This window comes from Ceratotherium simum, chromosome 1, assembly GCF_057802395.1.
Source record: "Ceratotherium simum simum isolate JZ-2026a chromosome 1, ASM5780239v1, whole genome shotgun sequence".
NCBI lineage: Eukaryota > Metazoa > Chordata > Mammalia > Perissodactyla > Rhinocerotidae > Ceratotherium > Ceratotherium simum.
This window is the reverse complement of record NC_141900.1, coordinates 57,365,349-57,378,725: the sequence shown is the minus strand read 5'-3', so window position 1 is coordinate 57,378,725 and position 13,377 is coordinate 57,365,349. Positions and strand designations below refer to the sequence as shown.

Here is a 13,377-nt window from a genome sequence, read left to right as displayed (position 1 = left end):
GGACAAGCAGGGTGAATTCCCACAGGTCGTTGGGGAGACTTTATTTTGTTCCAAGTTCTTTCCCTGTGTTTGGCGCAATAAATCTTGCACCTTATCCTGGATACATTCTCAGCAGTTACTCTCTTATTGTCCCCAGCAATCTGCTTCCTCCCGAATTCCCTCTTGGTAACTGGCATTTCCATCTCATCGGCCAACCCACACCTGAGATTCCTGGAGGCCATCTTAGGGAGTCTCCTCTGTTTCACCACCACCTTTACATCCAACCGGAGTTCTGAGGAAACCACCAAACCAGCATCTTTTCTATCCTTATGCCACCAACATAGTGCGGCAGCATCCTTTGTTGTCCATCTCTAATCTTGTTCCCTTCTAGCCAGTTTCCTATTTTGCTTCCAGAAGATCTTTCTAAGTGACCCCTCTGATCACATTGCTCCCTGTACAACCCCTCTGATGGCTCCTGCTGCCCTGGCCCCTAACGGGAGGCATGGGCTTCCAGGATCTGGACCGAGGCCTCCTCATCCTTGTCTTTTGCCCTTCCTCACTCTAGAACCCTGCACTCCGGTGCAGGAACCAATCCTGGAGCTTGAAAAGCAATTCCAGCTCTGTCAAAGAAGAGGCGACAGCATCTCAACACAAAACGATGTCTCCTGGACATCACGAGCTCGGTGGTCACAGATCTTGCCTTGCACAATCTTCCCTACCCGTCCACCACCTCCTGCAAATGCTGGGCTTTTATAATTGCTGCTTCTCTGCTAGAGCACTGTCACAGTGCTCCTTTGCCTGCTTACTTCTACTTGGCCCACAAAATGCAGTGTGGTTGCTGCCTACTTCCAAATGACTTCTCTGACCCTGTGCTTCTCTCCAGTTGATTTAGGTGTCTTTTACTTGGTTCCTTCCTTGTAGCAAACGGTGTCAATATCTAGCATAAAACTTAGCTGTTTATTTCTCCATCTAGTAGCTCATTAAGGAGAGAGACTACTTTTTGTCTCTGTATCCTAAGTGCTTAAACACGGTACCTGGGAATACTAGGTACTTAAGAGTAATTAATAAACAATGCAATAAATGTTTTGATAAATGGATAAATGAGTGCTCCATTGCATGCAAGATCCTTATGCTCAGTACAGTGAGAGATTAGTTAGAGATGAGAGCTTGAGTGTACTTAGTTTTCCTTCTTTGCAGTTCACTGTTTATCAGAGAGGAACTTTTTGCGTATTTTAGAATCCCTCCCTTAAATGTTCATTCTTTTTTTTTATTTTTATTTTTTTGGTGAGAGAGATTAGCCCTGAGATAACATCCATTGCCAATCTTCCTTCTTCTGCTGAGGAAGATTGGCCCTGAGCTAACATCTGTGCCTATCCTCCTCTATTTTGTATATAGGACACCGCCACAGCATGGCTTGATGAGTGGTGCCTAGGTCCGTGCCTGGGATCCAACCTGTGAACCCTGGGCTGCCAAAGCGGAGCACTCAAACTTAACCACTACACCACTGGGCCTGCCCCTAAATGTTCATTCTTATTGTTAATATACAAGGACAGGGTTAGGTAGCTACACAATAATCTAAGACAAGGTACTTTAGAGAAGATGGTGATAGGTAAGACAAATATTTTCTGATGCCCTAGAGGAGAGTCATGTTAAAGAAAGTAGGTTGAACTAGTTAACATATAGGGTTACTCCCAGCTCTCAAATTCTATGATTTTATGATCCATGTGACTGCCAGACACCAGGGTACAAATACAAACAAAACATAGTTCTTGTCCATTAGACATTTTAACCTTTGACTGTGGATAGTTTAAAAAAAATTTTATTTCTATTTGTGCTTTTTTTTTGAGTAATAATGATTATATGTGTGTGTTTGTGTGTACACATATGTATGTTCATGTATATATATATTTGGCTATGTGCAGTTTATGTATTGTGAATTGTTTATAACCTTTACCCATGTTTCTACCACAGTATTTTAAGAACTTGATTTGTTAAAGTTTTTTTTTTTGTGTGAGGAAGATTGGCCCTGAGCTAACATCTGCCAATCCTCCTCTTTTTTGCTGAGGAAGACTGGCCCTGGGCTAACATCCATGCCCATCTTCCTCCACTTTATATGGGACGTCACCACAGCATGGCTTGGCCAAGCGGTGCGTTGGTGCGTGCCCAGGACCTGAACCAGCGAACCCCGGGCTGCTGCAGCGGAGTGTGCGCACTTAACCACTTGCGCCACCAGGCCAGCCCCTGTTAGTTTTTTTATATATTAAGTATGCTGGTTCTTTGTTATAAATATTATAAGTATTTTCTCAATTTGGCATTTGCCTTCGTAAAAGCCTTTCTCATCCTACAATTGGACAAATATTTGTCTATTTTTTTCTAGTAATGTTATGGTTTAATTTTTCCTCGAAAACCCCTCTAATCCATTGAGAATTTGCTCTCATGTATGGCATGAGATAGAGATCTGACTTGAATTTTTCCACATGATTGGCCAGTTGTTCTAACACCATTTATTGAATAGTCTATACTTCTTCCACTGAATAGAGTACTTTTTTAAATTTTTTTTATTTTTTAATTTATTTTTTCCCCCAAAGCCCCAGTAGATAGTTGTATGTCATAGTTGCACATCCCTCTAGTTGCTGTATGTGGGACGCGGCCTCAGCATGGCTGGAGAAGCGGTGCGTCGGTGCGTGCCCGGGATCCGAACCCGGGCCGCCAGCAGCGGAGCACGCGCACTTAACCGCTAAGCCATGGGGCCGGCTCCCGAATACAGTACTTTTATATCCAGTGTGTCTCTTTCTTCTTTTTCCCTCCAGCTGATGAGTGACTGGCCTTCATTTCCGGGTTAAAAAGTAGTAGCTAGTTACTTTCCATTTATGAATAGGGGAAATAACACAGTGTAGGGAAAAATCATATTTGACCCTTCAGAGAAGTGGTCGTAAGATACAAATTGTGGTAGTCAGTGTGTTGTTCAACAAATATTCCTAGGCCTGTACCTTCCCGATACTTGGTAGGATTGTATTTCTTGACCATTATGATTGGCTGAGGCCATGTGACTAGTTCTGACAAATTGTGAGTGGACATGATGTTTGTCAGTTTTGGGCCAGAGCATTTAATTGTTGGTGTTAGACTTTCCAGAACTCTCTTTCCTGTTGGATGATGGCTGACAATGTTCAAGATGGTGGCTGCCCCTTCAGTCTGGATCCCTGAATGACTAAGATGAGCAAAGCTCTCCTGTCCTCCTGTATTGGCATGTAGTGTAATGAATAAATAAACTTTTTTTTTTTTTTTGTGAGGAAGATCAGCCCTAAGGTAACATCCATGCCAATCCTCCTCTTTTTGCTGAGGAAGACTGGCCCTGGGCTAACATCCATGCCCATCCTCCTCTACTTTATAAGGTACGCTGCCACAGCATGGCCTGACAAGCGGTGCATCGGTGCGCACCCAGGATCCGAACCCGGGCCGCCAGCAGCGGAGCGCGCGCACTTAACTGCTATGGCATGAGGCAGGCCCTGATAAATAAACTTTATTGTTATAAGCCACTGGGATTTGGAAGTTATTTGTTTCTGAAGCATAATCTAGACTATCCTGACTTATATTCTCTTTCAGTATTTCAGTGTGATTTCTTTGACATCAACTGAACTCAAACTAAAGGCTTTTCTAGGAAGGAGGTATTCTTTCATGTATACTGATTAATACTAGTGAGAAATAAGAATAATTTTAGAAAAAAGTCATGAAATAATAACTTCTTATTTAATTTTGGGGTAACTTTATTTTTTTTTTTCAGGTAATCTAGAGCTCTCAAAATGTTTGCCAAAGCAACAAGAAATTTTCTTAGAGAAGTCGATGCTGGTGGTGATCTGATTGCAGTATCAAACTTGAATGACTCTGATAAGTCACAACTTCTAAGTCTGGTGACAAAAAAAAAGAGATTCTGGTGCTGGCAGAGACCCAAGTACCAGTTTTTATCTGTCACCCTTGGAGATGTACTCACAGAAGACCAATTTCTGAGTCCAGGTATGTTTCTTTGGGTATATTCTACAATTAGTCCCACAACAAAAGGTGATTCTTCTTCTAGACACATGTTGTCTTGAGTGATTATAAGGTGATATCTTATAATGAATTCTCCTGTTTGTTTGCTTACTGTCTTATAAACATATCCTTTCTTAAAATGAACAAAATTCTGCAGGCCTAATATGAAAAGTTATAGCTTAATCTTTAATAAAATAATATTGCAGTTTTTGGTCTAAATGTAAGACATGCCCGTTGTAGGTGTTGTGTTTGGTCAGCGTAAGTGGGATGGATCTGCTACCAAAAATTGGTTCGATGTTGAGGTTGATGCCACATGTCCCTCAGGAGGGTGTGAAAAGTTTTATTACTTACATAAATGAAGCTTTCTGGGAAGAGCAGGGCAGCGTCCCAAGCTGGTCCAAAAATAGCTAAGGGAAGGAGGGAAAAGGAGATGGGTTCAGTTTTTATTGTGATTAGCAGGTAGGGTGAGCATTCTGCAATGTGGGCTGGGGCCTGCGAGGTTTGAACTTCCTGCTGGTGCCAGTGGAGGGAGCGCCTGGGTTTTCTTACCAGCTTGCCCAGATGTGTAACAGAAATGGAAGAGGGAGTGGTGGGCTTAAGCTGTCAGCAGTCAAACATCAAAAATGGAATCAGACTCATTATTGCAGAAGAGTATTTATAAAATATAGAAAGGCATGAAGAAAATAAATCAACAAAAATTCCACCAAGTGTTCCCATTAATACTTGGATGTAGTCTTTTTTCTCTGCATCTAATTTTTTAAAAACAAAATTGGAAACATACTATGTATAACTTTTCTATATTCCTTATTTATTTTTTATTTAACCTTGTATAAGTTTTTCTTCATAGGTTTAAATATTTTTATTTATTTATTTATTTATTTATTTATTTATTTTTGTGAGGAAGATCAGCCCTGAGCTAACATCCATGCTAATCCTCCTCTTTTTGCTGAGGAAGACCAGCTCTGAGCTAACATCTATTGCCAATCCTCCTCCTTTTTTTCCCCAAAGCCCCAGTAGATAGTTGTATGTCATAGTTGTACATCCTTCTAGTTGCTGTATGTGGGACGCGGCCTCAGCATGGCTGGAGAAGCAGTGCGTCGGTGCGCGCCCGGGATCCGAACCCGGGCCACCAGCAGCACAGCACGCACACTTAACTGCTAAGCCATGGGGCAGGCCCGGTTTAAATATTTTTTAATACTGTTTTCAACAAACACATAATATTCCTTTGTGTGTATGCACCTTAATTTGCTTAACCATTTCAATTTAGTACATAATAATTAAGGCTGCAATGAACATTTTTGTCTGAATTTTTATTGTTGTTTTTGTTTTTGCTTTAAGCCATTACTTCAGCACAGACTCTTAAAGATAGTCATACTGGACCAGAGGTGGGGAACTTTTTGAGGACTTTTGGTACTCATTCCTACACTACTTTTTGGAACATGGTGATATATGAAAGTATCATCAGCTCTTAATTATTGGACTAAATGATGTCTGAGTCCTCTTTCAGCTCTGAAGTTCTCTAATCTAGTGACTGCATCTCTATTAAAGGGGAAAAGAGATAGAGGAGATAATTTGAGTTTACAAATAGTTTCCAGACTGTCTTCCAGATCAGCATTCTAGCCTGTGCTTTCTTCAACCAAGCTCCTTATCAGGGCTGTCAAGCAATGGACAAATGAATTGATATTAATTTTATTTCATTTTTGTCCTGGATTTCTGGTAGAACTCCTATCGAGTGGTGAAATAACTAAATATGAGCAGGGGCAAGAGAAAAAAATGCACAGAATAGACCATGGACCCCTGAGTAAATGAATCCTCCCTGCTCTGTGCTGTTGAAGTGCCTCTTTTGTGGTGTCCTGAAAGATCACGAAGACTCGCATTAGATGGCTGAGGCCAGCTGTAGTCACTGCAGATGGAAAAGTCCCAGATATGCTAATCATCTGAGGCCAGAGCTCACCCCTGGTTCTGTGTCCTGTTGGTGTTAGGCTGTGATGAGGGGTGTCCTCTACTTTGTCTGCTGACCAGATTCAGGATACTTCACTTGTGTTATTTTTTTTGCCATTCGCAACAACACTGGTGTGTTTGCGTTGCCCAGGGATGCAAAGGTTGGAGGGGTGACTTGATGGCGACGGTCCCAGTGATCACCGGTTGGTTCCCTCACTTTCTCCCTTCCACCAGCAGCAGTTCATGATGCAGAAGTGTGCACAAATGACATCTTTTTTGGAGGTGTGTCTAGAGTGGCTTTTTGGAATATACAGACAGTGTTGATCGTCCCCACCTGCTATGGGGTCCAGTTTTTGGGACAGAGTTTCCAGGTGTGGTAATGAGCCTCATTAAGAACAGAACTGTGGGGGCCGGCCCCGTGGCATAGCGGTTAAGTACATGCCCCGCTGCTGTTGGCGGCCTGGGTTTGGACCCCGGGCGCCACTGACGCACTGCTTGTCAGGCCATGCTGTGGCGGTGTCCCACATAAAGTGGGGGAAGATCAGCACAGATGTTAGCCCAGGGCCAGTCTTCCTCAGCAAAAAGAGGAGGATTGGCATGGATGTTAGCTCAGGGCTGATCTTCCTCACCAAAAAAAAAAAAAAAAAAGAACAGAACTGTGACCTGAAGATAGAATTTCTGTGTAGCACTTTGTACAACCTAGGACTGACCTGTTTATCAGAAAATGCCGTTGCTCTGGGCCTAAACCCAGTGGATAGATTGAGCACTTGCTGTGTGCCAGGCTCTGTATTACATGCTGTACATAACATCAGCTTGTAACAGAACCCATCAGGTGGGTATTATTAATTATCTCCAAATTACATATGACAAGCCCGAGGTTCAGGGAGATGGATGTTACCTAAGTTCTTCCAACTAGGAATATTAGGTAGTGATAAAATCTTGAGCTCTTGACAACTGCTCTATGCTGCTTCCCAGAGCATTTCCCAGAGTGTTTGTATTCCATGAGATGTGACAGGAAAAGGCTTTAAAGTGGGGACATTTTCACAGCTTTCTCATTTTTGGTCGTGGTGGTAGAGATGATTTCCTGCTTTGTCAATTGCAAAGTTAATGACTGGTGGTTAGTTCTCATTAACCCTTGTAGAGGAATGGGTTTTCTAGACTGGAGTGAAAGAAATACAGGTGTTGGGAGCAGTGAGTGGATGGAAAGAAGCCTTCAGACTCCAGGTGGATTTGAATCCCTTATGAAGCACAACCAGGAACTCAGGAGAGTCTTGGGGCAGGGAAATGGAAAAGGCCAAGTGTGAAGTTCCTAAGAGACTCTAAATGTAGAGTGGTGTGATGATGACTGAGACTATTTTTATGGTGGTATTTGGTTGGATTAAAAGTGAGAATAGTAAGAATCTGGAGACATGAGAAGCTTGGCAGATCAGGTATGAGATCCTCAGATATTTATCTTTAGTGTTCAGATAAAAAGGGCAGATCTCGAAGACAATCTGATCGCAATCACCTGGATGTGACCAGATGAGGAACATGGCAATTCCCAGGGGACTTGATTGAAGCTGGGACACTGGGTAGGTGATGGCATCTTCCATAGTGTCTGGGAAGCCAGTAAAGAAGAATGGAGAATCTGGAGCTTGTGTGTTCCAGGATGGTATTTGAGGGAGGGAGGAAGGGCATGCCCACTGACTTTATCGGGAAGATAGAGCTAAGGAATTCTGTGATGAGGAATTGAATGCCTGGGTAGAGGTTAGGTATGAACAGATAAGTATGGGAAGGGAATTATTTGCACGGAGATGGTAAGAAGGTCAGGGGAATGGTGGGTGGGAAGGGAAGATGCCCAAGGACAGGGCCAGGTGGCCAACCTGCCAGATACCAAGGCAGGTCACTCGAGTGCGCATTCTGAGCATGGGCTGCTATTTACTCTCTGCTTAGGTGTCATCCTCATCTACTCCCTTTATAGTCTTCACCCTGGAAAAGCACACATTTAAAATATTCTGTTTCTTTACCTGGATAGTGGTTAAACAGATGTTTGCTTTAAAATTATTTGTTCAACTCTACAGATACTTTTTGTGCACTTGTCTATGTATGTATAAATTGGAATTGAAAGATGAAAAAGCTGAAAAGCACCCACGAGAGCCCCACCACCAGTTCACACCATGCTCTCAGTGAGCACCCAGTGTGCTGGCTCCATTTTCCTTTGCCCACACACACAGCATGGCTGCCAGCTTTCCATTCTAAGTGCAAGCCTCATGTTGCCCACGGATCTCCACAGGCTGAGAAAGCTAGGTGACCTAAGGCACAGAAACAGCTGTATCATCATCGGATTCCTTTGCATGTGTCATTCACTCCAGTGGTCGTGGAGTCGGACTTTGTGAAATACGAGGGCAAGTTTGAAAACCATGTGAGTGGGACCATCAAGACGGCACTGGGGAAGGTCAAGCTGAATGTTGGAGGCAAAGGCCTCAGGGAGAGTCAGTCTTCGTTTGGAACCCTGAGGAAGCAGGAGGTGGACTTGCAGCAGCTCATCAGAGATTCCGTGGAGAGGTAATCAGAATTCTATTTGGCATTTTGGATTTTGACACGTCTCACATTTAAAGGTTGTTCAGTTGGACCCCTGTTAAAAGAGTGACAGACAGGAATTTGGCCAATCAACAAACATTATTGAATGCCTGTTGTGCTGAAACTTTAGGAGGACTTCATCGTTTAGTCTGTAATTTCTTGACTGTTCTTAGCCTGAGAGTGGAGACTTGGGAAGCACTTTAAAAGGATGTTACTTCAGGCAACTATGTACTTTTTCTCAATCTTATGATTTATAAAATGCCAACAGTGAGAATGCTCTGTCCTACATTTTTGAATATTAATATCAGAAGTAGGAAAATCATAACCCCCGCTAGCCCTTAATAATTTTCTGTTTAGGAGAAGAGAGCAAGTGAGGGGCTTCGAGGGAAGAGCTGGTTTCCGGCTTGGAAGTCTTGAAGAAAACCCCACATTTGTTCATTGTTTAGCTTTCAGTAAATACATTTTACCCCCATATAACTTCTCATTATTTTTACCTTATGTTTATTCAACATTCAATGAATAGTTGTGTTGAGTGCCTACTATGTACCATGTCCTGTTCTACGTGCTGGGGATGCTACAGTGAACAAAATGCCAACATTTCTGCCCTATATTCTAGTGGGGAGAGACACAAAATGTACAATTAAGTAAAATATATAGTAGGTTGATGGGGATTGATGAAATGGAGAAAAATATAGCAGAGAGGGCAGTATAGGTCATGCCAGGAATGGGGATGATTTGAAAAAGTGGCCAGAGAAGGCATCCTGGAGAAGTTGGCACTGGAGCCAAGACCTGAAGTTGGGGAGAGAGCGAGCATAGGGGTGTCCTGGGCAAGAGTGTTGGAGGCAGAGGCCAGTGTGGCTGAAGCTGTGTAGGCTAGGCAAGAGGAGGTGACATCAGAGGGGCTAAAAGGAGTGGCAGGTCCTGTAGGACATTGTAGGCCACTGGAGAGACTTTAACTCTTACTTGGAGAGAGATGGGAAGCCATCAGAAGACTTTGAGCAAGGAAGTGCATGATCTGCCTTATGTTTTAGAATGATCATTCTGGCTGCTGGGTTGAGAAGAGACTGGGTTGGTGGAAGCGGAGGCCAATTGAGAGGTTATTGCAATAATCCTGACAAGAGATGGTATTTCAGTTTGTGCAGTAACGTCTGTGCATTTTCATGTGTAATTATATCACCTTTTTTCTTTTAAAACAGAAAATGCGAATCCAAATAAGTTGAGAGAAAACTCACTTGTGTTTAAGTATGGGTAGCTTATCTCCCCTTTTCCCATGTTCTTAGGATTATATGAAATATAAAATACGCTTGGTCATCGAACGAAATTATGTTTAAAAAATTATGAGTAAAAGATATCATAAAACTCATGTATCAAGCATTTGGAGGATGGATTTTGTATAAACATTGAGGATGCTTGGGCAACTGTAGTCTTCAAAACCCATTCACCTCTCTACTAACCTCTGATGCTTAATGGACTTGGAAGATCCTGGCTGTTATTTGACTATGGCCTTTTGGCACTCTCTTGGACTCCAGGACTCCAATGAGTTAGGACTCTGGCGGGAATTCCCTTTTGGTCAGAGAACTTTAAGCTCGTTATGGTGACACCAGGTGGAAGCGATAGCCACCTGTTTCTCTGAGAGTCATGATCTTAATTTTCCTTCCTCTACTGCTTTTCTTCTTTGCTAGAGAGGCATTTTCCTTCTCTACTGTAATACTTGAGACATATTAGACAAATATTTGTTGTCTATCTGAAAATAAAACTGAATTGGGTGTCCTGCATTTTTATTTGCTAAGTGTGGCAAATAAGGGGGAAGAGGGACAGGAGGGCTGGGAGTGTCCAGGGGCCTCTGTTCCCTCAGTCTTCAGACAGCCCTCTATAGCTTAGCCTTATTTTGCAATCTTGTTATTTCTATTTCAAGAACCACCGTTTGGCAATGCTCTGTAATCACATTTCTCGATATAAGATTTTCAAACACTCTTCATGATTCAGGTATAGAAGATAGTGCCAACAGGAAGCATATGGGGAGAAGTCAGTGAGCAGAGATGGGGGAAAACATTCTGAAGAGAAAGAAGCCAAGGCCGCAGTTATAAGTTGAGGAACAGGGAGAGAGGGAGAGGAAGGAAATGAACAGCCCCTGAGCACCTACTGTGTGTCAAACACTTTATAGACGTCATCTCATTTACTCTGCACGGCCGTCTCCTTTTACATTTGAGGAGCTAAGGCTCAGGGAGGAGAAGTGACTTGTTCTCAGTCCCAGAGCTCAATCTGGGTGCTGAAGCTGGGATTCAACCCAGTATCTTCTGGCGCCAAAGCTCCTGTTCTTTCCTCTAAATCATTCTTGAAGCAACTGTGAAGCAAAGAAACTGGCTGAGATAAAAGTAGTTAAAATTACAGAACAGAATGTAAAGGCAGAGCATGAATCTGGGTCCCCAGTGAGGGTACCCGGGGAGTGGACAGTGGACTAGGTGCTGCCCTGAGCAAGTGCACGTGAACAGCTAGGCCTGTCCACCTGGAGGGCCCCGCACACGGGGATGAGATCAGCTTGGGAGGGTATTCAGAAATCCTGTTCATTGTAGAGGTGATGGGGAAGGGATGGCCAGGCGAGGGGCAAGGGGGCTACCAGGAACATGATAAAGAACAAATTTAAAGTTTAGAAATGGAAAAGGTGTCTTATCCCAGAGCCATGTCTTCCTTGTTCTGTTGCTAAGAGTAAAGGTGAGCTATATGGGAGGGGAGGAAAGACTCTCTGATCACGGGATGGAGATCATGTAAAGCTAATGTTCTTGTTGTTTCACTCTGGAGTAATAAATTCTTATTGTCTGCCTGTCTTTGGTCTCCCACAACATCATCGGATTGATAAGATACTGTTTGATACACACATGGCCCGGGAGTAGTAATTAGTAATGCTTAAATACTGTGAATTCTTGAGGGCTTATTTGCAGTCAGTCATTTTTATTTCAGGTCATTTAAATAAGTTGTCATCTGTATACAAGTTATTTTAGCCTTCAGAATTCAGAGTATTACCTTTATTGTCCCCGAGATGTGTGCACATCTCAAAAACAAACTTCATCTATCCTTGAAAAAACAAGTGCCTGTATATGTAACATTTATCTAGCATTGTTGGTACGAAAGCGATCCACAGGAATAAACCTTTACACCTGGAGCTGACCCCTTCGAGTGAGAGCTCTATGTTTATCTTAAAACATTCTTGATGGAAACCATGCTAAGATATATCATGTACTTCTTTTTTTTTTTAATGGAGAAGAACACATTTGTTGATATCTTTTTATAATGACTGAGATTCATGTTTTATTATTCTTTTTTTGTGTGTGTGAGGAAGATCGGCCTTGAGCTAACATCTGCCAATCCTCCTCTTTTTGCTGAGGAAGACTGGCCCTGGGCTAACATCCATGCCCATCTTCCTCTACTTTATATGGGACGCCGCCACAGCATGGCTCGACAAGCTGTGTGTCGGTGCGCGCCCAGGATCCGAACCGGCAAACCCCGGGCCGCTGCAGCGGAGTACGCGCACTTAACTGCTTGCGCCACCGGGCTGGCCCCCTCATGTTTTATTCTTAAGAGCCAATATTATTTTGTAATAAACTCTTTAGTTTTTCTGCCTTGTCTTCCATTGTCAGCTGCCGTTTGTCACTGCCTTAAGTACAACTGCCACACCCCACCCCACCTCTGCCACTCATTTGTTGCTTCTAATCTCCTATGGTCAGGGAATTGTATTCCTGGTCAGTAGCTTCTGTAGATTTGGTATGTCACTTCTGCCCCTCGCCTCAGTTTCCTCAGCTGTAGGTAAAATAGGTGGACTAGATGATCTTCGAGGGTTTTCTCCTGGCTAAATGTGAGAAGTCAGAGGACTCCAGAATGCACGCATTGGCCCCTTCCCCTTGAGTTCAGGGCCTTGGTTTCAGCTGGTTCCAGAGATGGCGCCATTTTGTGCTTTCCTGGCTGTTCAGGCGTTGAAGTGGGTGTTACCATACAGGCAGATCCCATTGTCATTCTTTGTCATATTGTAAAGCAAATTTTGGTCAAATGGATTACCTTTTTCTATGCATACATGATAATTAGAAGTTTAGTTCTTCATTAAGAATTCCAACTTATAAATTATATGAAACTAATACATCATGCAAGCAATGGTATGGCAATGATAAACCTTCATAATTATTTAAAATATTTTAAAATTACGCCTGAAGTCTTATATCTAAATACTTCCAAAGTTTACAAGTTTTACATGCAAGAAAAACTTTTAAATGCTACTGTTTATTATGGCCCTCATTTGATCTCTCTAGAGTTACTGCAGTAGCTCTCATGAGTACTCTTTCAATGTGCCATCCACTCTTACTTTATTTAGTTGTTGTTTGAGGGGAGGGATTTGAGGGCCCATGTCTTTCTTAAAAAAGCCATGCAGCGAAGTTGGAACTGGTCTTGTTTTCTACTTGATAAATTTCCCTGTGGCCCGCAGAGGGTTTGAAAATCATTCCATTTGTCTTTGTGCTCGGCTCAGTGCTGGCCTCATTATTTTTAGTAAATAGAGTTTTTGCCTAACAATTTAAAGACCTCTGGCCACATGTTCTTGGAGAACAAGAGTTTCCTGAATCTGGTCCTTTTGTTTATTCTCTTTTTCCTTTGTGTCTCCTTTAGGGGCCGCCTTTAAGTAGTCAAAACAAACCAGGTGAAGGCATCCCCAGGTCTAGGGGTGGGAGCGGTCGGCAGCACATCTGCGTGCTCTTCTCTTGGTGTTGGTGGGTGACAGTATTTTTAGGCTGATTGCAGAGAGGTAAACTTCAGGCTCATTTTCCAAAATGAAAAAAATTGGTTGTGGAAACACAGAAGTATAAGGAGTAATATAACAAACACTAATAT

The 13,377-nt window shown here is 42.7% G+C and overlaps 1 protein-coding gene across 2 annotated transcripts in view; it reads left to right on the top strand.

The window, feature by feature from the left end:
• The window catches only part of GSDME (gasdermin E), a 119,078-nt gene that overhangs the window by 65,061 nt on the left and 40,640 nt on the right, over positions 1-13,377 (top strand). The window contains exons 1-3 of one of the 2 annotated variants that reach the window (XM_087429047.1): positions 3,588-3,644; positions 3,761-3,990; positions 8,298-8,490. In XM_087429047.1, coding sequence (XP_087285173.1) covers positions 3,780-3,990; positions 8,298-8,490 — 404 coding nt within the window. In that variant the 5' untranslated portion in view covers positions 3,588-3,644; positions 3,761-3,779. Of the gene's footprint in view, positions 1-3,587; positions 3,645-3,760; positions 3,991-8,297; positions 8,491-13,377 lie in introns of those variants that run through there. The other variant, XM_004418912.3, reaches the window with a different exon arrangement.